The sequence below is a fragment of the Akebia trifoliata genome, unplaced genomic scaffold (assembly GCF_017979445.1).
Source record: "Akebia trifoliata isolate Shusen 1 unplaced genomic scaffold, ASM1797944v1 Contig00325_ERROPOS1006677, whole genome shotgun sequence".
Taxonomy (NCBI): Eukaryota; Viridiplantae; Streptophyta; class Magnoliopsida; order Ranunculales; family Lardizabalaceae; genus Akebia; species Akebia trifoliata.
Window position 1 is genome coordinate 78,231 of NW_028236966.1, and position 25,972 is coordinate 104,202.

At 35.8% G+C, this 25,972-nt stretch overlaps 2 protein-coding genes across 6 annotated transcripts; one reads left to right on the forward strand and one right to left on the reverse strand.

The window, feature by feature from the left end:
- Positions 1-3,912: 3,912 nt before the first annotated feature.
- Positions 3,913-5,710, forward strand: LOC147381634 (putative purine permease 11). Its single transcript, XM_086430142.1, has 2 exons — positions 3,913-4,050; positions 4,544-5,710. Exons 1-2 carry the CDS (start codon positions 4,014-4,016, stop codon positions 5,683-5,685), a joined length of 1,179 nt encoding a protein of 392 aa, XP_086286268.1. The 5' UTR covers positions 3,913-4,013; the 3' UTR covers positions 5,686-5,710.
- A 1,735-nt stretch (positions 5,711-7,445) lies between these two features.
- On the reverse strand, positions 7,446-23,877 carry LOC147381635 (UDP-N-acetylglucosamine transferase subunit ALG14-like protein). Of its 5 annotated transcripts, none has more exons than XM_086430145.1 (7): positions 23,723-23,877; positions 11,113-11,322; positions 10,872-11,011; positions 9,350-9,499; positions 9,204-9,263; positions 8,720-8,922; positions 7,446-7,908 (listed from the first exon to the last, which is right to left on the reverse strand). In XM_086430145.1, the coding sequence occupies exons 2-6, from the start codon at positions 11,291-11,293 to the stop codon at positions 8,746-8,748; spliced, it is 708 nt and encodes a 235-aa protein (XP_086286271.1). In that variant the 5' UTR covers positions 11,294-11,322; positions 23,723-23,877; the 3' UTR covers positions 7,446-7,908; positions 8,720-8,745. The 5 variants fall into 5 exon arrangements, with proteins under 5 accessions (XP_086286271.1, XP_086286274.1, XP_086286273.1 ...); XM_086430148.1 differs by having other exon boundaries at positions 11,113-11,315; positions 23,723-23,868; XM_086430147.1 differs by lacking the exon at positions 23,723-23,877 and adding an exon at positions 23,489-23,662.
- Between the last annotated feature and the right edge of the window lie 2,095 nt (positions 23,878-25,972).

Genomic DNA, 25,972 nt, shown 5'->3' on the forward strand with positions numbered 1-25,972 from the left:
CTCACCAAACAATTGTTTTTGAAAGCTCCATTGTTACCCCCACATATTATTCTCACTGGTTACATTTTTTTTTTTTTTGCTAACCGAGTGTCCAGGCCAGCTTGCGTGCACCACGACTAATCTTGGGGAGGACTACCACAGTCGTGGTGTGTGCAAGCTGGCCCGGACACTCGGTTAGCAAAATATATATATATACTAACACCTACCAAAGACATTTGGGTTTGTACCCCATATTCGGATATGATCTCTCTAACACCCAAAACCCTATATAGGTATGATCTCTCTCTCTCTCACTCTCACACAGTCGCTTGGGATGGGTTAAGTGGGGAGTCATACCAGAAGCATGAAAACATGATCACATGAAATGCTACCATTATGATTCTATGAAAAAAAGTAACACATGGCCAAGCAATAACTTATGGATAAAAAAACTTGAATTATCTCAAGTTCAATGAAATTGTTCTAGATAGTAAGATTGCAAGAGGGGTGGAATGAAGTAACTATAAAAATTTTAAGGTTTTGTGCAAAATTTTCTAAGCTAAGTAATCAAATTACTAAATTGTAAGATGAGTCATAAATGGTAGGAATTCAAATATTATGTGGAACTAGAGACCTTATTAGCTCAAGTTTCTTCACTTGTACATTGTGAGCAATTCTAAGTCCTACCATAAAATGAAGAATAGGTTTTAGCTTATTCAATGAATTTTGAGTGATTTAATGGATTCTTATGTGAAGCAAGCACAACTCTCCAAACCCTATTGATACAACAAATCCATGATTTTAATTTGTTGATAAGGGACCTTTCTTGCATGATTTCAATGCCTTGGTTACCAAACCTTATTATATTCTGTTGTAGATTAGCAATTTTCACTCAAGTTGATCTACTATCCTAAAGACATGATTAGGACAATACAACTCTGATTTTTATCCCGCATCTTATCCGAATCCCTTCCAGAAATATAGTAAAGTAAAATTCTCACAAAATGTTCAAGATAATCTAATAATAAAATGTATTATTATTAATGAAGCCTCATTCCAAAGCTTATGTCCTAGTTAATGAAGCCTCTTTCGACAATCCTATTTTCTACCAATCGAACTACATAGAATTTTGTGCAAATCTTCCAAATCGATCTACACAGAACCCATGAATCAATCGTTAGAAACCCATGTCTAAAACAGAACTGTAAACTATTTGATTACTTAACACCATCTCAACCTACAATTTTTCACATATAAACCACAAAAATACAATTTAAACAAACAATGATAGTTAATAAGAACAAATCTACACTAAAAACTGAACCTATTTCACAATTTCAACATATTTACTCAATTTCAAATGATACTCTCCTGGTTTTTTGAAAAAAAACGAGAAGAATGAGAGAGAAAGAGAGAGGGGATACCTCAGGTCGTCTCCTATTCGAGCTCACCTCCTTCGTTCCACATCTCTAGGTTTCTAAAATTAGATTAGATGTGTATGTTTATTTGGGGTGTAAGTAGTAATAGTTGGCCCGCCAATATTACCTATCTTTGAAATTTTTGAAAATAATGAGGGACAAACTTGGAATGTAAAACTTTTTTCTCTTCTTTTCCCTCCACATCTCTCCACTTTTGGAGATAACCAACTTTGACATTTTTTCCCTCCTCTTCCCTCCAATTCTCTTCACTACTCTTCCTACTTAACAATCCAAACAGGAAAAATGGAGAGAAAATTGCATATTTTCTCTTCTCTTCTCTCAATCCAAACATACCCACGTAAACTCACATCTTTGCATAAAAAAAACTTGATCTGATGCTATAAGATTGTAGAGGACGAAATTCTAAGAACTTTGTACAAAAAACAAAACTAATTTAACTGTTGAAGCTTACTTTTAAGTTCCAGGAATACAATAGCCATCCATTTTCAACACCTTAGATCAAGCTCAAAATTATTATTATTTTTATCTTATTTTTATTTAATTTGATTTTTTATGTGAAATTTAGAAAGATATTGTGTCAAGTTGTCAATATGTCAATACATGTGCACCCTATCTTCAATAAGATTTGAAAATTTACTAAAGTAGTAAGAGCAAAGATTTGAAAATTTACTATAGTTAGTACATCTTGGACAGGCTCTTTTAAGTATGTTAGTTATTAACTTTAATGAGTGAAGTTGAAAATATGATCTCCAACAGACTCTTTAAATGTAAATGTTAAAATAAAGAGGGCCTTCACTCTCTAGTCTCTACTTGTAGAGAGCCTCCAAGACTAGTTATTTTAGTGTTAAAAAATGAAAAACACTTTTCTTATTAATTTAATAAGATTTTAAATTTTACAACGGGTGGTTTGATCCACATGAATTACCACATTGGCAATCCAACACAACGTCTTTCAAGATTTCATGGAAAATCCCATATCCAATATATATATATATATATATATTTAAGTTTGATCCAAAGTGTTGAAAATGGAGGGCTACCGAACTTCCAAAACTTAAAATTAAAATTTACAGCAAAAAAATTATAAATTCAAAAAAATTATAAATTCAAAATTCTTAGAATTTCATTCACTACAAATTTGTGACATCGGATCATGTTTCAGATGCCAAGGTGTGAGTTCACAACCCTTAGTATTTGTTTGTAGAGTAAAATAATATTAAATATAAGAATAAAGAAAAAATTGTTAAGTATGTTGGAATTGGGATCAATTTTTACACTAGTTAAAATAACTTTTGTTAATATTTTTTTTTACAGAAGATGCTCTTTATTTTAAAGTATTGTTGGAGATGCTTTAAAGAATATTGTTGGAGATGCTCTAGGACAAGTGTTTTTCTCTATAGATTTTACAAACCTTAAAAGACATGGAAACCATTTTTATTCTTGAGATAGTATATCTTGTATAATATAATAAGATTTCAAATATTACTAAGGGTTATAAGTATACATTTTGGCATCCAAAAATATGATCCAATACCACAAGCTTGTAAAGGACAAAATTTTAAGAATTTAAAAAAAAAAAAAATTGTCTTCCACTGTTGAATATTAATTTTAAGCTTTGGGAGTGTGGTAGTCATCCGTTTTCTACACCTTAGGTCAAGGTCACAAAATATTATTTTTGCTTTATTTTTAATTTGAGTTTTTCCACGAAATAAAGGAGGTTATTGTGTTTGATTGCCACTGTGGACCCAACGACCCTTAGTAATATTTGAAATCTTACTAAATTAGCAAAGCAAGTGATTTTCTCTATTCGATAAGAACACAAAGAGAGGAACATGTTTTTTAGTGGGAAGTGATCTCCGACTGTTGGATTTTCGCAACCCAATCTCACACACGAAATGTCTTTACGGGGGATAAAGCCCTGTTTTATATATGGAAAATGTTGAAGTAACATTAAAATTGACATTGATTCTCACATTGCTGATGTGGATGTATGTACCGAATCATAGATGCTTTTCATCGAGATAAATGAAAGGCATCTACGGCTATGCGTGCATCTCTACATCAGCAAAGTGAGAATCAATGTCAATATTACTCCAGCAGTCCAGCACGACTCTTTATATATGGACTACTGTAACTAGATTTATGCACCTATTGTAAGAAAAATAAGTTTGAAATTAGATCAGACGCAGTCCGAAAGAGGCCCAAATACTTGCACATCAGGTCAGATTGGGTTAGGATTGAAGCCCAATTACTACTGGGCTGTTCATCAACCGGCCCATATCCCAATCAAACTTTCCTGTTTCAGCTTAGAAAGTGCCAAAAAAAGAAGTCAATCAAACAACACAAGTAGGTAGCTCACCAATCTTGACCATCATAGTCTAAGAATTAGACTTAAGGTATTTCGAATCTACGGTCAGGATCATCTGTCGAGAGGAATTTTGAAAATATACTGGCCGATAGGGCCGAAAGGATGATTCACACATACTAATTGTGTATGAGATTTACACATTGGCTGTTCTTCTATGATGTAGATATAGTCAACAAGAAGGCAAGAACAAACTGAACGTACAAACTCTATATCACTGCTTCTTCTTCATGGAGAAACCTCAAGAACTGCAACTCCATGTTAGAGGTAAGTCACTTAATCATTAGTCTTCACCTTTCTTGTTGAGGAATTTTGAACAATTTGTGCGTGCGTGCGTGCGTGTGTGTGTGAGAGAGAGGGAGAGAGAGAGATGGGTTTTTCTTATTAAAAAGGAGAGAAAGAAATGGGTTTTGAACAATTTGTTTTTATACTTTATCAGTGTCAAAGAAATACTTGTATGTATGTGCGTGCGTGCGTGTGTGTGTGTGTGTGTGTGTGTGAGAGAGAGAGAGAGAGAGGGGCATTCAAATGACAAAACAAATGGTTTTTCATATTGAAAAAGGAAAGAGAAGAATATGACAGAATCAAATGTGTTCTGAACAATTTTTGTACTTTGTTGGTCAAAGAATGTGTGTGTGTGTGTGTAGGGAGGACTCCAAATTAAATTGGTGCTAAAATCTCTTAAAAACACAAGAGAGAGAAAGAATTAAGTATTGTAGAGCTAACGCCAATATACTTTCTCTGTGTTTCTTTTCACCAGTTCAAGAATCTCAAGAACAAGTCGAAGAATCCCAATCACTAAACTCACCAAAAGAAACAACTCTCACCACCCAACTACCATTACCTCATGTTAGACACTACAACTGGTGGTTCCGCATCACTGTCTACACCATATTCCTTCTTTGTGGCCAATCAACCGCCACCCTCTTAGGGAGACTCTACTATGACAAAGGCGGAAACAGCAAATGGATGGCAACCCTCGTTCAATCCGCAGGCTTTCCAATTCTCTTCATCCCTCTTTTCCTCTTCCTCTTCCGCTCATTCCCAGCCCATCATTCCACCACCACAAAATCACCATCTACCTACACACTTACACTCATTTATCTCTTCTTTGGCATACTATTAGCAGGAGACAACATGATGTATTCATACGGGCTCTTATACCTCCCCGTCTCAACCTACTCCCTCCTCTGCGCTTCGCAATTAGTGTTCAACGCGCTCTTATCTTACTTTCTCAATTCACAAAAGTTCACACCATTCATAATCAATTCTCTAATTCTCCTCACCATCTCTGCAACCCTCCTCGCAACCAACGTTGACTCTGCAGACCCGACAGGAATCTCTAAAGGAAAGTACGCAATTGGAGTCCTTTGCACCATCGGTGCGTCTGCGGGATATTCTTTGTGGCTTTCTCTAATGCAGCTTTCCTTCCAAAAGATAATTAAAAAAGAGACCATTTCTGTTGTCTTGGAAATGCAAATATACCCATCATTCATTGCAACTTGTGCTTGTGTTGTGGGACTTTTGGTGAGTGGGGAGTGGAAAGATTTGAAGGGAGAGATGGAGAATTATGGAGAGGGAAGGGTGTCTTATGTGATGACTTTGGTTTGGACTGCTGTGACTTGGCAGGTTTCCTCTGTTGGTTCTATAGGGTTGATTTTTGAGGTCTCTTCACTCTTCTCCAATGTCATTAGTACCTTGCCTTTGCCTCTTGTGCCAATACTAGCTGTGATATTTTTCCATGACAAGATGAACGGAGTGAAGGTGGAGGCTCTGTTGTTGGCTGTTTGGGGCTCAGTATCCTATATCTATCAGCATTATCTAGATGATTCCAAGTCCAAGGCGGCCACCAGAACAAATGCAAATGATATCTCTAATGGTTCCCATATTGAATCCGCTTAAATCGATGGGATTTGAACTAAAATGGGCACAGCGATCAGTTCTTTTTTTTTCTTAAACTTTTCCTGGACCATTACATGATCCCTATAATTGTAAAATTGTTGATGTTATAGCTTCTCCCATTTGCAGTGTTCTGGGCCACTTGGAAAGAGAGAAATTCCCAGATCTTTGAGGAGGAGAGCTCCACTAGTGGGGTTATCTTTACAGAGGACTTAATGGGTAGGTCGGATTGAGTTTGTAATTTAGTCCCTGTACAAGTCATTGTTTTGGGGCTGTACCTTGTATCTTGTTTGTTGGTCAACTTGAGCACTCCAAAACAATGTGCATTTACCTATAATAAAAAAATGTGTTCCTGTTAGACCATTAATTTACATAAAGAGATACTGGTATGCATACATATTACATTTTTCTTTTGGTTTGAATCTACAAGTCCTCGTCGATTAGCAATTGCAGCAATATTAGGTTCTTCTTCCACTATTTATATTTCTTCCCAACTATTTCTCTCTACACCAACCAATTCTTCTACTTGTAGCCTTAGAGTGATACTTATGCCTTTCAGATATAATTTGTTACACTCAAAAGTGTTTCATTTTGTTTGAGAGATTCAAATTTGGAAAGTTGGTTGATTTAATGAAGATAGTCATTTTAGATTTTTTAATACAATCCTAAAATGTTGATGTTTTTCATATGGTTTCATCGGTCAATACCAGCCATACATTTTTGTTTTAAATGGTTCTTTGGATTTGTCCTAACCATCGAAACCCCACAATGCAATCGGCATTCCTTTGCCTAATTACTTTTTCTTTTCTTTCTTATTGCTATCCTGTACAAGAATAATTAGAACAAGAAATAGAGACCCAACTCTCTGTTATGAGCTTTCCAATTATGGGCACTACTATTATTAGTGCCTGTAGATACTCATAACTGAAAACCTAAAACCCAGATTAAAACTGTTCGACAAAATGCCCAACTGAACATTCTTAATAACTTTCACTCTCAAACACCTTAAAACCTTCATTCCAAAGCTCCTTATTTCACATACAAGTGGTGGGTCTTATTTAAAATCCTCAGTCTAGTATCTACCGATTGCCCAACAGTACCTTGATTTGAGGTTTAGAAGAGCTTTCGCAGCTCGAAATCTGCTCTCCTTCTGGCAACTCTTCTACTATTTTTTATTTGTTGTTTTTCTCCATGAAATGTTTATACCCAAGGTTTCTCTCAGCACCAAATACAGAGTAGGTACATTACATAAGAAATTGTTGGCTTGAGGAGATTGATAATTGCATTCTATTTCCTTGTCCCATCTATCATCAAGTTTCAATCAAAGCTAACTCATTCCTAATTCATCCTATCTGTCAAAGTGAAATCAAATTACTTTCCTTTCCTAAGAAATTACTCAAAAAGATGATCAAAGCAAATTTGATCCTTCATGAAATTCTATTGATTAACCATATCGGCTGTTACAGTTATAATTCTGTTTTAAATGCTGTTAAAATAAGATTATATATTAAATTTATTTTAAATCTTGAACATGTTATATATAAAGATTGTGTGCAAAGCAAATTATACCAGACATTTTGAACTGTGAAACAGGCATTATATTACCATGTGCGTAAGCATTACTGTATGAAAGACATTATACATGTTTTGTTTTTCTTTTTCAAACCATGATTTCTCTTTCAAACATGCTTAGCTACTATGATCTATAAAGAAATGCAGAGAATAGGCTCACCCATTTGAAAACCAAAAATCAAAACCCAACATATCAAGAACATATTCAAGAAAATTTTCATATTAAAATGAATATGTCAATTCCTCGTATAAGATAATATCTAATACACAACCTCCGCAATTTTTTATATGTGAGCAATTATTGAAAACAGACGGGCTAACCAAAACAACTCAAGACCATACATTTTACAAATAAGTGGTCTTCCCACAGAGAATGTGAAGGGGGTTAATGATGTAAGAGTCATTCAATAAGCTCAAGTCTATATATTTTTTGGGGTTCAAATTGGCTTCAAGTGGTCCAACTCAAACAACCATGCTTTATTGCATAAATGTGGATGAACTAAGCTCCGCAAGCTAATGAGGTGTAGGGGAAGTAGATGCTATGGTGACTTGTTTACTTTTATCAATATTTACCATCGCATGTGTTGCCTCGATGCTCATATTGCATTGTACTTTAGTGATGTTGGTGTTGTTGAGTTTTGGGTTACTTGCCACCTATCAAAAGAAATGGAACATTATGAGATTAGCATTTTTTTTACACTCAAAGAGGAACACAATCCACTAGACTCAATAAAATATCCAAAATCAATAAATAAATAAAAAGAAGCAAGGTGAGTAGTAAAATTTAGGGTTTTTTAGATATACCCCACTGTGTTTTCAAACTGATGTTATGCTCCCCTTGACTAATGCTACATGACCTACATGCCTTCATTTTCAACCTCTAGCCCAAAAAAAAAATCCTGATTTTTCTCCCAAAATCTATCATCTTCAATCTCCTTAACCTCTATGATAAATTTCTTTTACTCTATTCAACCTCATCTTCAATACATTGTTATCAACCTTCCCTTAACCTTTGTAGAAAACCTTTGATTATCCTACCTTGCCTTGAGGTTTGAAGGTTAAAGTACATAGAATCTTAAGGTTGAAGATAACTGAATTTGCAGATGAAGAATCAAGGATTGAAGATGACTAGTTTTGAGAAGGACAAAAAAAGAGAGGGGAGTGGGGAGGGATTAGCTGCAGATTGAAGACGAGCACTTGGGTCAGTTTCTATTAGTCTATCACAGAAGAGCGGGTTCAAGTAGTGGCATGGCATCAGTTTGAAAACACAAGGTTATCTCAAATATGCTCCAAACGTGGAGTACGTCTAAAATACCCCAAGGAGAATCTTAGAAGTTCTACTTCTACCTACTATTGGATTCGAACCAATTAACTTAGAGAAATACAATTTGGGTACAATGGATTCAAACTTTGAAAAATGATAAATTATATTGAAAATTGATGAAGGTGGAAGTGAAATTAGTACCAATGGCACCGATAACATTCAATCAACTACATGAGACAGCCGACATAGTGAGTTCGTGGATATCTCTTTTGTAGTTGAGGCCATTGCACGAAGAACTGATCAGCCATGCGTAACTTATAAAGAAGCAAGCCACTTAAAGAGAGTCTCCTCACTCTTGCTATACTCTCGACATAAAAAATGGATGACCATCTAATACCGATTATCTGCAGGTTAAGCCAAACAATTCAACAGTGAGCTTTCAATATTTGCCTTAAGAATCAATAGTTTTGCAGTGAAGTTCGCCAAGGATAGAAACACCCTGAAATTGGGATTTCCAAATAAGATTAGAATGTCTCCCAAGATGAAACAATCAACCTAAGGTGATAAATACACATCTTCATTACTCGCTTCTTTTCTCATATTTTACTTTTTATAACTGAAGATGGATACACATATATTATATACAATTTGGAGATCTAACTAAACCAAAGAAAAGAATTTTAACCTTGAACAAGAACGCTATTATACAGAGAGGAATACAAGTCCCAGGGCCATTGCATAGGATCTGTAAAACAGCCTCACTTGTTTTTATCAATAAGAAAATTATTAAGTTGCGTCAATCCAGACTTCAGTAAAGGATAGAAATCATACCACTTGAGGTCTGATTTTAACCATTAGCCATAGAGCATGAAAAATAGCAATTAGCGTTGTCCCAACAGAGGTTAAATATGATTGACCTACTTCCCGACTTCGATAAATTTGCAAGAACTGGAATGCTTCTGTCACCTTCTCAGCACCTCTCTGCATTACCCACAAATTTAAGAAGATATTATTCTATATTATCCTCCTCTAATGATTTTTTTTTTTTTTTTTTGCTTCTGTTGAAAACTGGTAAAATATATAGATAATGAAAGCAACAAAGAACTTATGCGCCTTGCACTGAGAAAAGGGGCGATTTTTCCTAGTGAGACATATATTGGAGGCCTACTATAGAGTTGAATGGGTACAGATCGATGATCTGAACGGTATAATGCTATAACAGTGTTTTTTTTACTTCTTTTATTTTCCATGCCTGTATTACATCAGACATATCTGTGGATTCTAAACAGGTGTGCACCCAATAATGGGACCTTCACAGCAAATTGAAACTTGACATTGCTAAATAGGAAGAGCCCTATACGATAGCCATTATATTAGATTTTTTTTATTTTTTTTCATATTCACTTCTACTCTCAGTGCAGGTATATCTTCAATTCTTTTATTAAAACTATAAAAACCATCATAATCAAACGTTCAATAAAAAAATGCACAAAATTAAAACCTATCATCCTCATCACCACAGAACTGATCACAACCAAAAAAAGTCCCTCGACTACTGATAAGGTTTGAATGAAGAAATCGGATTCATGCTGCCAGTACCAATATTTGGGACAACACATAAATGATGATGATGTTTATCAATGAAACTAAATGCACAATATGGCACACTCAAGATCTTTGACAGCTATACATAAAGCAACGAATTCATATTTGTAGGCCATTTAAAATGTGTAAATGAAGAAACAGTTTTGTGTTGTGTGTTCTAGGCATATTGGTTTAGACCAAACTGAAGAAATGGTCACTAATTTGGGTTTTACCATTGTTGTCAGTGCAGTCCGAAAGGCACTCACATGATGGTCTTGTGATTTTGCAGCACGAAAAAAAGACAAATTTTCAATATTTGAAGAGGGAGAACTTGACCAAAACATAACATAACGACAAGGAAGTAAATGACTTTTCCCACTAATATTTTCTTCTTTTTTCTTTTTTTGATGAGTATTATGCCTTCTAGTTCTAGCACTTCCTCTAAGTACTTTTTTTCCCCCTATTGAAAGATGGAAAAAAGGTCTTCCTCTGAGTTCATCATTTATCCTCCCAAAGAACCTTATTGCCCCTTCTAGAGCTGATCATAGAACTCAGAAAAAGATTGAAAAAAAAAAGATTTGATCATCATATATTAGTAAGCAGAGTTAAAGACAAAAGCGGCCTCACGAAGAATGAGAGAAAATTGAAATAACAATATAGAGAGACAGACACCAAACAAGTACGACACAACAATAGAAGTTCAACATAGTAACTGAAAATTCAAGAAATACTACATGAAATTGAAAGTATACAAAGAAATGCAGTGTACCTGATCAACCAAGGAGGCTTCCAATACACGAGCTTTTTGAAGACTCATATTATCAGTTGAAGCTGCTATATAGATTCTTGGTGTGAACCTGTCTTTTTGAAGCACAGAGATGAGATTAAGCATCTCAGCCGTGTGACCCCCTACATTATTTATCATAGCCCAAAATGTTCATGGTAATGATGAGGTTGAATTAATGACAGATGACAACAATAACAATGATGATGGTAAAGCATGAGCTAACCGGAACCCAAAACAATAAGGGTGCTGAAAGGTTGTTGGGCTGAGTTGCGAAGAGGTTTGCAGCTCTGGTATAAGACATAAAAAGTACGAATCATGATGGTGATGATGGTAATGGAGATGAGAGCGACGATGAGATTCGGACCTATCATCCTAGAGAAGTAGCAGTCATTTTGCTTCTCCATGGCGTGATCTAAAAATGGTTTCCTGCAATCTTTGGAGACATCACAAAATCAATAAAAGAAAATAAATTGAAAGAAAAATCAACCAGTTCTAAATTCTCTCAAGAAAAGAAAAAAATTCATCATAAAACTGAAGCGAAGTTGTAAAATTGTGACCAGAGTCATCCTAATAGTAGTTCGATTACAAACAGAAAGTAAACAATTTGTCAAATTTCAACAACACTAGGTACGGCTAATTTCAATTTTCATGGGAACGAAAGCCCTCATCTTGGAGTAAAATTGAAGAGTGTTCAAGACCCAACCTAATGCAGAACGAAACTGATGATGAAATTACTACAATTTTATTTCGTCAATGGCGAAATATTCCCAGTCGAGGAGAATTGATGGCGACATCAAATATTGAATAATAGATTTTAATTTTTTTTATTTTTCTATTTTAGGGCTTTAATTTTATGTTTTTTGAGCTTATTTTGATGTTTTATTAGCCTATAATGTTAGTATAGGTGTTAGGGAGCAATTTGGTAACTTTATATTGATTTTTTAAAGAATTTTCATAGGCATAAAATTCAAAGGAAATAAAGTTACAGGATTGGGACATAGATGATATTTCTGCATTTGTTTTATTTATGTTGTTTTAAGTTTATTTACAACCATTGGATCACCTTATTTTAGTTGGATGGTTACGATTAGATTTAGGATTTAGATAACATTGTAAATACTTACTTCTTGCTATAATTTTCTAGAATGATGAATACAATTAAGATTGAAGCTTTGATATTCCCATTAATGATCTGGTGTGAGGCCATTTTAGAGTTAGTCCAAGTTAACGTTTATTTTCTCTGTCAATTTCTCAATCGGAGATTTATCATCCTAGGGTAACATTCACTATCCTGCATCAATTTTGGTATCAAAAGCTAAACCTAGAATAGATAGAGATGGTATTAAAAGTCAGAACCAAATTTTTTTTACCTTCTGGGAAGTCATTCTGGACATTGCGCAGTGATGAATATGAGGAAAACTTGATTTCCACAAGTTTTTCTGAAAAGATTTTGCAAAACGTTGAAGATAAGACTTAGGTTATCGTGATTACAACTATGTCCATTCAAGGAAGTTTTATCCATGGTGTTGAGTGTAAGGTAGTTCCTCTAAAAGATTGTCATATTGTGTCGGGTAAAGGTTGGATCTCACATATACAAGCTATGCTCAATGCGGAACGAAATATTTCGTGTTACTTCAGGTAGACAATATCTACTTAATGTATGTCTATGGAAGTCAACTTGTGTGGTACCATCAGTCGAAAAGCAGATTGAAGAAAAGACAAATGAGACATCAGCTTTAGAAGATGGTGTGCCTACAACTCCAAAATCAACGCAAAAACAAAATCATGAAGTGAAAATTACGTCAAAAGAGCCTAAGGAAGATCTTTTGGAGACAACATTTACAGTTTGTATTCATGATGCAGTTATTCCATCACTACCTCAAATTGACATAATCATCTCAGACAGGTACAATGGAAACTTTGCCAAGATAAAAGATCGCAATTTGAAGTTAATCGTTCAATACAAGTTCAAGACACGAGGATGAATTTTCACCAAAAGAGATGAACCACAAATTATCATGATCATTCTCAAGCATTTTCAAACTCGAGGACGAGTTTTCTCCAACCAGAAGAGAATAATGCAGAACGCAATTGATGATGAGAATTACTACAATTTTATTCCGCCAATGATAAAATATTCCCAATGAAAGAGAATTGATGGGATATCAAATATTGAAGAATAAATTTTTATTTTTATTTAGTTTTCTATTTTAGGGCTTTAATTTTACGTTTTTGAGCTTATTTTGATGTTTTATTATCCTATGATGTTAGTATAAGTGTTAAGGAGCAATTTGGTAACATCATATTGATTTTTTAACAAGTTTTCATACGCTGAAAATTCAAGAGAAATAAATTAACGGGATTGGGACATAGATGGTATTTCTGCATTTGTTTTATTTAAGTTGTTTTACGTTTATTTACAATCATTAGATTTCCTTATTTTAGTTGGATGGTTACAATTAGATTTAGGGTTTAGATAACGTTATAAATACTTGCTTCTTACTGTAAGTTTTTGGAATGATAAATAAAATTAAGATTAAAGCTTTGATATTCAAATTTATGTTGTGGTGTGAGGTCATTTCGGAGTGAGTCCAAGGTAACATTTGTTTTCTCTATCGATTTCTCAATCGAGATTTATCATCCTAGGGTAACATTCACAGTCCTGCATCACAACCCCTTTTGCTTATGCTTCATCATAGTAAAAGGTTTTATGAAGTGTCAAAAATTTTCACTAGTGTGGCCAATCCAGACTGCATTCTCACAAGAAAATTGAACATAAATTTCTTCACCTATCGTGGAAAAGGTTTTCATCTAACTAATAGTGGTTAACCCTAAACTGTTATTTTTCTGATGTTGCACCCATGGTTCAAAGTTTGTTTTTGTTTTAGAATGTTTCGATAGAACATTCTGGTCTTTTGACGTAATAGAACAAAAGATTGTAGAATTTTAAATATTCAAAATGTTTTGGTATATTTCGAAGTGTTTAGTAAAACATATCGGTAATCACAGAAAAAAAAAAAAATCTTTTACTGAAATACAAATGCTTTGAATCCATTATGTGTTCACTTCAAAGGTTTGGAATCATTTCCTCTCATTATTCAAAATCTCATGGGCTTCCTCGAAGTATACCCTTCAGTTGTTCCAAAGTTGGCATCTTCTTTTTTGATCGCACAAAAAAAAGGATTCTTTGGTCCTTAACCCCTTTCGCCATCTATTGGGGCATTTGGATTGAGCGGAACAATAGGGTGTTTGAAGGAGAAGAGCATCCTTTTCATTAGGCTTGTCAACGGATATCATTCAAATCAAATGTGGGCATATCCGAATTCGAATCTGACTCCGTCTAGTATTGTAAATCAATATTTGGATTCGAATCCACTTAGCATATCGAATATTCGATTCGTCCGATTAGTTAATCAAATTGAAGAAGAAAAAATCGAGATTCAAACTGTAACATGCCCTCATCTTCAACCAGCACAAAACCCTTGATTTTTTCTTCCACACCAGTCATCTTCAACCTTCAAACTTAAAAAGCTCAATGCAAGATAGGGTTATAGGAGATTGAGTAGAAAATCAAAGGATTTTTACAAAGAAGACCTAAATCTGCTATAAACTAATAAAAGATGACCTAAAAGCCATCATCTTCTACCTTTGACAAAAACCCTCTTTTTTTTCCCCAAAACAAGTCGCCTTCAACCTTCAACCATTGATTTTTTGTCTTCAAAACCAGATCTCCAACATTAATGGATGTGAATCACCATTAAAATGACCATGGAAGTGAAAAGGCTGCTCAAGGACATGATTCTTCTCATCATCTTCCCTGCAGCCCAAAACCCACATAAATAGAGAGAGAGAGAGAGCGGGAAGAATACCTGGTCGGATTTACCATTATCCAAATTGGAATCTGATACACAAAATTTTGAATACAAATTCGAATTGGATTCGGAGTTTCAACTATCCATTGACAGGCCTAATTTGCATTTTGTAATTGAGAAGATTGTGGGGCTCATTTACTATTGGAGTAGGCTATTCGAGGAATTCAAAGGCAACTTCTTTGAAGACTTTCTGTTTAGATGGGAAGCGTTATGCAAGTTGTGTGTGGTTGTTTGTTGGGTGGAGCCTGGTCTTCTTAGTTGTTGGGTCTTGCCTTGTATTTTTACTTTGGTTTTTGTGCTCTTTGTTCCCCCTTGTTTGGTGGGTGGCCACCTTCACTCCTTTTCTTTTATTAATAAATATTTTTTCACCAGCCAACAAAAAAAATGTTTCAGAACATACAGGTATGTTTTCCAAAACAGACTAAAACAAATCAAATGCAGTTACTTTTTTTTGCTAGATAAAGAAAAGATTGTATTAAAAGGTGGTCAAGGTGTCCAGCAAGAAACACAACAAAAGAATAAACTTACCGAAGGGAACCACTACTCCAAAGGAAAAAAAAAAAATCAACCTCTCGAGATGCTACAAACCCTATCCCACCTCGCCAAGAAGTCCTCAAAGAAAATCCCTCTTAAGTTCCACAAAAAATTCACACCAAAAGAAAATAAAATACAACCCCAATAAGATTAAGTCTTGAAGAGAGCTTTCTATTCCTTAAAAAATCCAGCTATTCTGTTCCTTTCAAATCCCCCAGGCGATGGCAAACAGTGTGATGCTCCACAACACCTTCTCAAAGTCATTGAAACAATATCCCAATTATAACCAACACTCCACCAACGCCTTAACCGACGAGGGTACACAGACATCCACACCAAACAGCTGAAGAAAATGCACCGAAATTTCCCAAGCTACCTCACAGTGGGGCCATCGTTTCATTATCTCTTTTACACAAACATCACATATTCGAGCCACAAAAACCCCTCTTTTGAAGCTGATCCATGGTTGGTACCCTCCCCATATGGCAGCCCACAAGAAAAAAAAATACTTTAGAAGGCACACGAGGTCCCCAAACAGCAGCATGTGGGAAGGTAATGCCTGGGTACCTAGAAGGTGCCCACTGAAAACTGCTTATTCCTCCTTCCAACCCAAACCCCACACTCCTCTCACTCCTCCCCTTACCTTCGCCAAGGGGGACACCCACAATGCACTCTAATAAGGAGGCCAAACCCAGAATCTCCCAATCATTGAGCACCCACCGAAAACCCAAATCCAAATCCCCACTAATAAGATTAGTGCAGTTGTGAATGGTTTCATTCTCCTTTCTTGTTGAAGAGTATTTTTTGTTGGAACAAGTTTTTTATTCCATCATGTATTATAACACCAAATGAAATGAAAGAAGCTTCCCAACACCATAACTTTAGGAGGTTTTCTGATCTGATCCAATCCAGCACCAACCAGTTAAAAAAAATTGGGAGAAAACCTAGCGTTTGTGAGTGTGTGAGAGTTGTACAAGTTGATTGCATACCATATCAGATCTACAAGGTGATTGCATGGTAGGAGGGAGGCAGACTAAAACCCTAATCCTCCAATGTCCATCGGAACCCAAGGATCCATCGGGAGTGAGACAATGTAACTTCCAACTATTCGATCAAATGGGTTACATCAGATGGGAGATTTTGCCCTACTTGTAATCCCGCCTTCGCCATCTCAGATTCACTCACAGAAGTGTGGGTATGTGTGTGTGTGTGTGTGTGTGTGTGTGTGTGAGAGAGAGAGAGAGGAAGCGATGTGTGTGTTGTTAGTATTCCGGAATAGTAGTAGTTAGTAGGTAGTTATTTAACCAATAAAGTGTATTGGTAGGAATTGTAGAAGTTGTAACTGTTTTAGGATGTGTTAGGAGTTGTAGTCATGTCATGGAGTTGTTATTTATTGAGAACATGGGTCCTTTCCATGATTGTAAGCAGTTGTGCTAGTGTCCTGTATTTATTTCCAATATGAGAATAAAGGAGTAGTTGTCTCTTTCATACTTCTTGGAAGTATTTTGGAGGTTTAGGTTCTCCTCGAATTGAACCTGTTGTCTTTTATTAGTCACAATGGATAAACAACAAAGGGTACTCAACAATTTGGTATCAGAGCCCGCTGAAATGTCGGAAGGCAAACCAGCGGATTGATCCGAAGATGCGGCTATGCAACAAGCTATTAGTGAGATATTGTTGAAGATATCAGACTTGCAATGCAAATATGAACAACTGGCCGCAAATTCCATTGATAAGGGAAAGGGCAATGCGACAAGGAGCAAAACGGGTGGACAAAAGGGTAGAGAAGGGGGCGATTCCTCTCATACTTAGGGATCTAGATCCATTCAAGCACGCTCGATAAAGTTTGATTTTGCGACATTTGAAGAAGGAAATCCAACATGATGGATATACCGTGCAAAACAATTTTTTGTGTATCACTGCATCTTAACAGAAGAAAGGCTCACCATTGCTTCTTTTCATCTTCAAGGAGAGGCTTTGCAATGGTTCAGGTGGTATGAAAAATCACATATCTATATTTCTTGACGAGATTTTCTCACCGTTTTAAATGATCATTTTGGACCAACAAAGTACGAAGATTATGCTGGTGCGTTAGCTAAACTTTGACAAACCTCTTCTTTGAGAGAATATCAAGCTGAGTTTGAGAAGTTAGCAAACCACACTGAAGGCCTACCAAAATCCTTCTTAATTAGTTATTTCGTTTGTGGTTTGCGAGACGACATACGTCTAGATGTGCAGATGTTTCAACCTACTACATTAACAACAGCTATTGGCCTTACTCGAGTACAGGAAGAGAAGGTAGTAGCTCGTCGTCGACTTAGTCATCCAGACATCATTAAGGCACCCACTACTGTCACACCAAGGGAATTGAATATAAAACCTAATTTGCCACTTATCAAAAGATTAACACCTGCCAAAGAAAGAAGGGATCACGGGTTGTGTTACAATTGCAGCGAGAAATTTCATCGTGGGCACTAGTGTAAGGTTCAAAGGTCGTTGCTCATCGAGGGATCTTGGCCTGACGAGGTAGTAGCTGATGTTGCTGAATTGGAAGCGGAAGATGGGGGTAATTTATTAGACTTCCCAGAAATATCATTGCAAGCCATTGCTGCTTCAAGAGCTCCACAGACCATAATAGTGCTCGGGTACATCAACAACAAGCCCATTACAATATTAGTCGACTCAGGAAGTACCCATAATTTCATCGAAACACAATTAAACGAGTTGGAATTACACCCACAACCAGAGACCGATTAGATGTGATGGTGGCCAAAGGGGATCGGCTAGAGAATGAAGGTAGGTGTATGGAAGTACCAATTATGGCGAAAAATCTCCAGATTGTTGTTGATTGCCATATCTTGTTGTTAGGTTGCGATGTGGTCCTTGGGGCTATATGGTTGCAGACATTTGGTCCCATATTATGGGATTTTAATAACTTGGAGATGAGCTTCAAATTGGGTGACAACTCTTATGATCTACTCGGGATGAAGAGTACATCCCTACAACTCCTTGACGGCGATGAGTTTGGAAAGAAATTGCAGAAGAATGGGAAACTAATGATGTTGCAGAAATTGAATTCCGATGGGTCTCACTCGGTTGTTGATCAACCAATTAATTTGAGCAAGCTCCTAGATGAATTTAAAGATGTATTCCATGAAGCAAAAAGCTTCCCTCCTTCACATGCACGAGACCATCGTATTCCTCTAACTCCAGGCAGCAAACCGGTCAACGTGCGCCCTTACCGATACCCTTATTTCCAAAAAAATGAGAACAAAAGAATTGTCAAGGAAATTTTGGATTCGAGAATCGTATGCCTTGGTGTTAGCCCTTATTCATCACCCGTGTTGTTAGGTCGGAAAACCGACGAAAATTGGAGAATGAGTGTCGATTATCAAGCTCTCAATAAGGAAACAGTGAAAGATAAGTTCCCTATTCCTATAATCGACGAGTTATTAGATGAGTTATACGGAGCTTTTTATTTTTCAAAGTTAGATTTATGCTCCGTATATCATCAAATTCGAATGAATGCTGATGATATTTCAAAGACCGCCTTTAGAAATCATGAGGGTCACTAGGAGTTCTTGGTGATGCCTTTTGGACTCACCAACGCACCCTCAACATTCCAAAGCATCATGAACAATGTATTTCAACCTTATCTTTGAAAATTTGTACTTGTCTTCTTTGACGATATTTTAGTGTATAGCAAATCTTGGAATGATCATGTGGAGCATTTCCGAATTGTCCTTACCATTCTAAAGAATCACCAGTTCTACGCCAAGCTCTCAAAATGTAAATTCGGCCAGCAAGAAGTGGATTATTTGGGGCATATGATTACAACTCAAGGAGTAGCTGTTGATCCTACCAAGGTAGCAGCCATGTTGAAATGGCCAAGACCCAACTCTCTAAAAAGTTTACGTGGGTTTCTTGGGTTGATCGGATATTACCAGAAATTTTTTCGAGATTATGGGAAGATCGTGGGTCCGCTTACAACTCTATTAAAGAAAAATTCCTTTACTTGGAATGAACGGGCTGAACTTGCATTTAACACCTTCAAGGAAGTAATGACTAGTCCACCAATGCTAGCCTTACCCGACTTTTCCAAGCAATTCATCATTGAGTGCGACGCATCTGGGGGTGGTATTGAAGTGGTACCCATGCAAGAGAAGCAGCCCATTGCATATTTTAGCCAAGCATTGAAGGGGAGGAATTTATCTCTTTCCACCTATGATAAAGAAATGCTAGCATTTAATTCTGTCATGGGGAAGTGACGGCCATATTTAGTTGGGAGGAAATTTGTGATTAAGACTAATCAGAAGAGTCTAAATTACTTGCTTGAGCAATGAATTGCCACCCCTTCCCAACATGATTGGCTATCGAAACTCATGGGTTATGACTATCATATTGAGTACAATCGAGGAAAATAGAATGTGGTGGTTGATGCTATATCACGACAATATGAAAACTCCCAGCTCCAAGCAATCTCATTTCCAGGCCAGAATGGGTGGAAGAATTCAGAAATCAGTCCAAATCCAACTCTTTTATGCAAGAGATTTGGCATAAGTGGGAAAAGGGAGATCTCGATCCAAACATCTATTCAGCTAAGGATGGACTCTTATTTCGAAAGGGACGAGTAATGGTAGAAGACGCCTCTTTAAAACAAAATATTTTGAAGGAGTTTCATTCCACCCCAGCTTCTGGACACTCCGGTTATCACAAGACTCTTCAAAGAATAAAAAAACTCTTTTATTGGCCAGGTTTGAGGAGCAAAATCAAGGAGTTTATCAAAGAATGCGACATTTGCCAACTCAACAAGGCCAAAAACACATCTCCTATAGGTCTCTTACAACCACTTCCAATTCCCAATCTTGCATGGGCAGACATAGCTATGGACTTTATAGTAGGGCTGCAACCATCTCGAGGTAAATTAGTTATTATGGTGGTTGTAGATCAGCTCACCAAATATGCCCATTTCATTCCCATATCACATCCATATATAGTTAAATCAGTAGCACAAGTGTACATTGAGCAGGTTTTCAAGTTACATAGGCTTCCACGATCTATCATTAGTGATAGAGATGCCCTTTTTACAAGCTTGTTTTGGCAGGAGTTGTTTACATACAGGGAACAATTCAAAATGAGCTCTTCCTATCATCCACAAACTGATGGACAAAGCAAAGTTCTTAACCGGTGTCTCAAAACATATCTGAGGTGTTTCATTGTTGGCAAACCAAAGGATTGGACTAGTTGGCTTCCATGGGCTGAGTGGTATAACACCTCATACCATTCAGCTACCAAGATCACTCCATTTGAAGCTGGGTATGGCATTCCTCCACCCACTCTCATGGATTATGTTCTTGGTACTACCAAGGTACAAGAAGTAGATCGAGCCTTGCGGGATCGTGATAGAATTCTAAAGGAGCTCAAGGAAAACTTGCATAAATCTCAAGAAAGAATGAAGCGGATGGCAAATTTACACCATACTGATCGGGAGTATGAAGTAGGAGATTGGGTTTACTTGAAGCTACAAGCATATCAACAATCCTCCATTGCTCAACGTTCATCACACAAGCTATCTCCACGCTATTTTGGACCTTACCAAATTCTTGCACGAATAGGAAAGGTTGCTTATAAGTTATTGTTACCCACTGAATCCAAAGTTCATCCGGTCTTCCATGTTTCACAACTCAAGAAAAAACTGGGCTCTCAAATCAAAGTTTCGGTTGATTTGCCAAACTTAAGTGATGAGCATGAAGCAATGCAACCTCAACAAATTATTGGCCGACGAATGGTCAAACGCAATAACAGGGTAGTGATTGAGGTGCTGATCCAGAGGTGTGATCGTTCTCCAGATGACGCGACTTGGATGACGTACACTTCCTTTGTAAACCGATATCCAGACTTTGACCTTGAGGGCAAGGTCAATGCAAGCGGTGAGGATTGATGTGTGTGTTGTTAGTATTCTGGAATAGTAGTAGTTAGTAGGTAGTTATTTAACCAGTAACGTGTGTTGGTAGGAGTTGTAGAAGTTGTAACTATTTTAGGATGTGTTAGGAGTTGCAGAGTCATGTTATCGAATTGTTAGTTATTAAGAACATGGGTCCTTTCCATGATTGTAAACAGTTGTGCTAGTGTCCTGTATTTATTTTCAATATGAGAATGAAGGAGTAGTTGTCTCTTTCATACTTCTTGAAAGTATTTTGGAGGTCTAGGTTCTCCTCGAATTGAACTTGTTGTCTTTTATTAGTCACAATAGGTAAACAGAAAAGGGTACTCAACAGGAAGCACACCTTATTGGGTTCGTCGATTGAAGGAGATTGCAAAGAGAACCATCTATGAATATATGAAAGGGAGAGAACGAATCTGAGAGATAAACCCTAAATTTATCTTCTTTGAGGTTTGAAAGAGAGTGGAGTTGTCAAAACCAATGTGAAACCAACTTTTTTCTTGGTTCTCCAAAATTAAATCAGAACCATAGAAGAGTTAGAGAATGAACCCTAAGAGAAAGAGATGACAAGTTGCATAGAGAGTTGTAAAATGCTTGAGAGAGAAGGCAAAGTAGAAAGGGAAATTACTTAATAGACCCTAGATATTTCTAAAGAGGTTGAGGGTTTAGTTAAAATGGATTTTTTTATTAAAAAGATTGGATCGGATCTATATCGGATTGGGGCTAATCCGAACCTGTTTTTTTTTTTTTTCCGGATCGGATACTGGATAAATGTTGGGTCATTGCCAGCCCTACGCCAACCTAACATAGCCCTTTTTCTATATGTAGGGATTGGGACCGGCAATGTAGTGTAAAAGAAACACTAAATAGCAAAGCTACAATAAACAAGAAAGAACACGCGCGTGGATCCTTAGATCTAACAATGTATAAATGAAACAAGCAAAAAAAATCAAGAAACACAAGCTTTACATGGTTCGACGAGATTGCCTACTTCCACAGGCGATGATGAGATCCTTCCAACTATTTTGGTGGGAAAAAAAAGAATTACAATCTCTACTATGAATGTTTAGTTTGTGCAAAATATGAAATTTTCCCAAGGGAAAAAAACAAATTGACGAAAAAGATTATCTCGAATTTTCCTGCGGAATCACCCTCGTGAACAGTGCCCACTACGATCTTCATTCACGATATTCAACCCAACATATGTATAATAATAATAATAACAACATAGGAAAAATTATACAGTCGATTAGGACCAGCTACATGTCACTTTGTGATTGGTACTAGATAGGGATGGGGGATTTCCCTCATTTGTGCCAAATAGTTAAGAATAGATGACAAGTAGTATCTCAGGTATACCATGAACTTTCAAGAGAAATATGTTGGACAATCCATTGCAACGCACTATCTTCATTGTGGAGGAGGACGATCAAGGCGCCTAACCAATGGCACAAATCTTGGAAATAGATAATCATCGGTCCCTAGGATCAAGATACGGATCAAGGATGAAACACTACTAACGAAAATTGTAAATGGAAGGTAGAGACTTATAAGAACATGATGATTTTCTAAAAAAGAAGGAACTAACTTAAGTTCGGAGAATGTTTGATAGGTGCTACATCAATGTCCGACAATGAAGAAGATTGATATCAGGTGCAAAGCATTGGTAATCTCAAGGTATTGAAATGATGGAAAAGTCCATCACAATAACAGCAATGTGCTTTCTGTACCCAAATTACACAAAAAAGGTCAAACTATAACAATGCGTATAAAGAAACAAAAACATATTCAGCTTACAACTTATATTTATGGAGCTCATTAGGAGAGGGGATTTGATGCACCCCCATGACAAAAATTTCATGTCACTCCCTATTAAAACCAATTTGGCAACATTTTTTTGTGGATCAATGACCCACAAATATACCTCTTGGTGGACCTCCACATAAAAAAAAATCATCTTGACACGCAAAAAAAAAAATCAAATCCAATGGCTAGAAATCCCCCATGAAAAATGCTCAAAATAATGGTTACAATTCAGTAATCAAGTTGATTTTTTATGCATAAAGGTCCATCAAATTCGATTTCCTAAATTTGTATTACTCTTGTAAGCATTTAAACAAACACATAGTGGGCTTACGAAGCATAAATCAAGATAATTTGTTCAAATTCAGTAACAACAAAAAAAAATTAAATCCAAATACATATATTTCAGAAAAAGTGCCCTTTATTCCAATTAATGAACAAAATACCTAGCAATCCCAATATCGAATGTAAACCCTGAAATGAAACTCAATCCAATCTCTTCATTAAAACCAAATAATTCAGAACATAAGCATCGAATCCACAATCAATTGAACCTCAAAATATCAAATTTTAACAACGAAAATTGAAAAATCTATCAAAACCTGAGATTCTTAAAATCAATAAAAAAGTTCAAGAAGAAAAATCGAATCAACGAGAGAGAGAGAGAAAGAGAGAGTTACCTGTGCTGAGGTGGTTGAGGATTCGCGATCCAAGTTGTTGCCCTCTCAGTCTCAGCTTATTCTCCCAAACCTTAAAATCACTGTTTTGCAATCGGATCGGTCCACACTGAGTCTGATTTGGATTTAACTCGTCCAGTCCAATCCACTATATTGGCACAAATGACACCCAAGCCCTCAAGAATTAATTTTATAAATAAGGGGAAATTATGGGTAATTTAGTAAAACCCGACTGTAAAATTGATGATATTAGACTCACCCCTCCGAAATACAAGATTAGGTTTATTCTCTTGACAGCTAGTCAACTCCCTTTTTGTTGATGAATTAGCAGATAAAAATTGAATAAAATCAAATTTTCAGGTTAATTCAGTAAATATTGTTAAAATGACAGATTTTTATTAAATTATCAAAAAATTATTTAATGAACCCTGATGAAGGGAATTTTTTTAAATAACCCTAATTTTTTGTTCAATAATTATATGGCCTAGTAAATTTTTTACCTTCTTAATGCTCTCACTCTCCTCAACTCCTTTCAACCATTTGAGATCAATGATTCAAACTATCAAAATCAACAATTCAAATCTTCGAGATCAATCTTTGATCCAAGTATTAAGATTGTTGTAGCTAGATCCCAAGCCACACAAGAAAACCGATTTTCAAAATTAATCAATTCTAATAACAAAGCAATTAATTCCAACAACCAAACCCCAAGAATGTGTTGCAAAGCAAATACAAGTAGCAACAAAGAAAACAGAGAAATGAACACAATCACAACACAAGATATGCGTGATTCACTCACAATGGGACTACATCCACAAGCAAGCCGACAAGTAGGAGCCCGTTTGGATGTAGGAGCCAGAAATACTTAGAAAATAATTATTATCTAAAGTACTCTTAAAAGTACTGTCTGACGGAGCTAGATAAGTGTAGTGCGTTTGGATGCAGGTTCTGAGAAGTACCGTTAAAAGTACTTTTGACAGAGTTTTCTGTTTGAGAATTATTATAGATTTTGGTAAAAGGACCAGAATACCCTTATAAGTACCAGTTAACGTTTTTAACATTATAACTCAACTAATTATACTCCAAAAAGAAACAACTATTGTTTTAGTCCATAAAAATGTTGTACTATCATTTTAAACTCAAAATATACTTCTTTTTTACAAAAATTCGGTAAAACCTCCACTAAAAACTGGACACATAAGAAAGAACTTGTGTCATCATACATATAACTATGTGAAGATTTCCTAAATCCATTTACCTCTTCCATTTATTCAATCCTAAACATGTTAAATATCCAAAAATATAGGCCCGTTGAATAGCAGATTGTGTAAAGTGAATAAAAATGAAAAATTAAAACCCACCAATCCAGATTTTAGAACAAATTTTTTTCTTTTTTTCTTTTTTTCTTTTTAGTGTTTTAGCTGTAATTGAACTCACAATCTCATGATTGCAGTGCAATACAAGCCCAATTTCTTTTAAAATAACAACAAAGGCAAACAAATTCATTACAATAGAATAAGACGAACCAAATGCAGAATAACACAGATTGAATACCAAGCATGTTAAAATATTTCAAATCAAATAACATTTAAAATGCCAGAATCCACAATATGACAAAGGAATTCAACAACACATTAAATCCAGATTAACAGTATTAATATATGGTAAAGTCTCGGTCAGAACAAAAGAACATCAATTTACACAAAACCTAAAAAAGAAAAGAAGAAAATCCATTTATATAAAATTCAAAAATATAAATAATAAAAACATTATCCTATTAGCTCAGTATCATTTCATATTACCCACCAGAAAAAAAAACATCAATAAGAGCCACATAAATTACTCATAAACCAAACAAATAAAAAAGGAGCAACATAAGATCCCTTCAATTCAAATAAATATAATTAAATAACTTTTAATTGTAAATAATAATAATAATAATAAAAGCTTCCCATATAGCTACAAAACCCATATAGGTAATACCCTTCCATCAAAGTCAAAGAAAAAGATAGATGAATATCAAGACCCATTTGCAGAGAATCCATAAACCCAATCCCAAATATCAATTACTATAAGAACCCATTAATCCAACTAAGTAGAATATCAATACCCATTTCCAGAAAACTAGAATTTCAATCCCAAACATGAAATAAATTCTAATGATTGATCTTACTCAGCAGAATCTCAAGGCCCATTTGTAGAAACATACATTAAATCCAAAACACACCAAAAAGAACCCCAGAGGAAAACCAT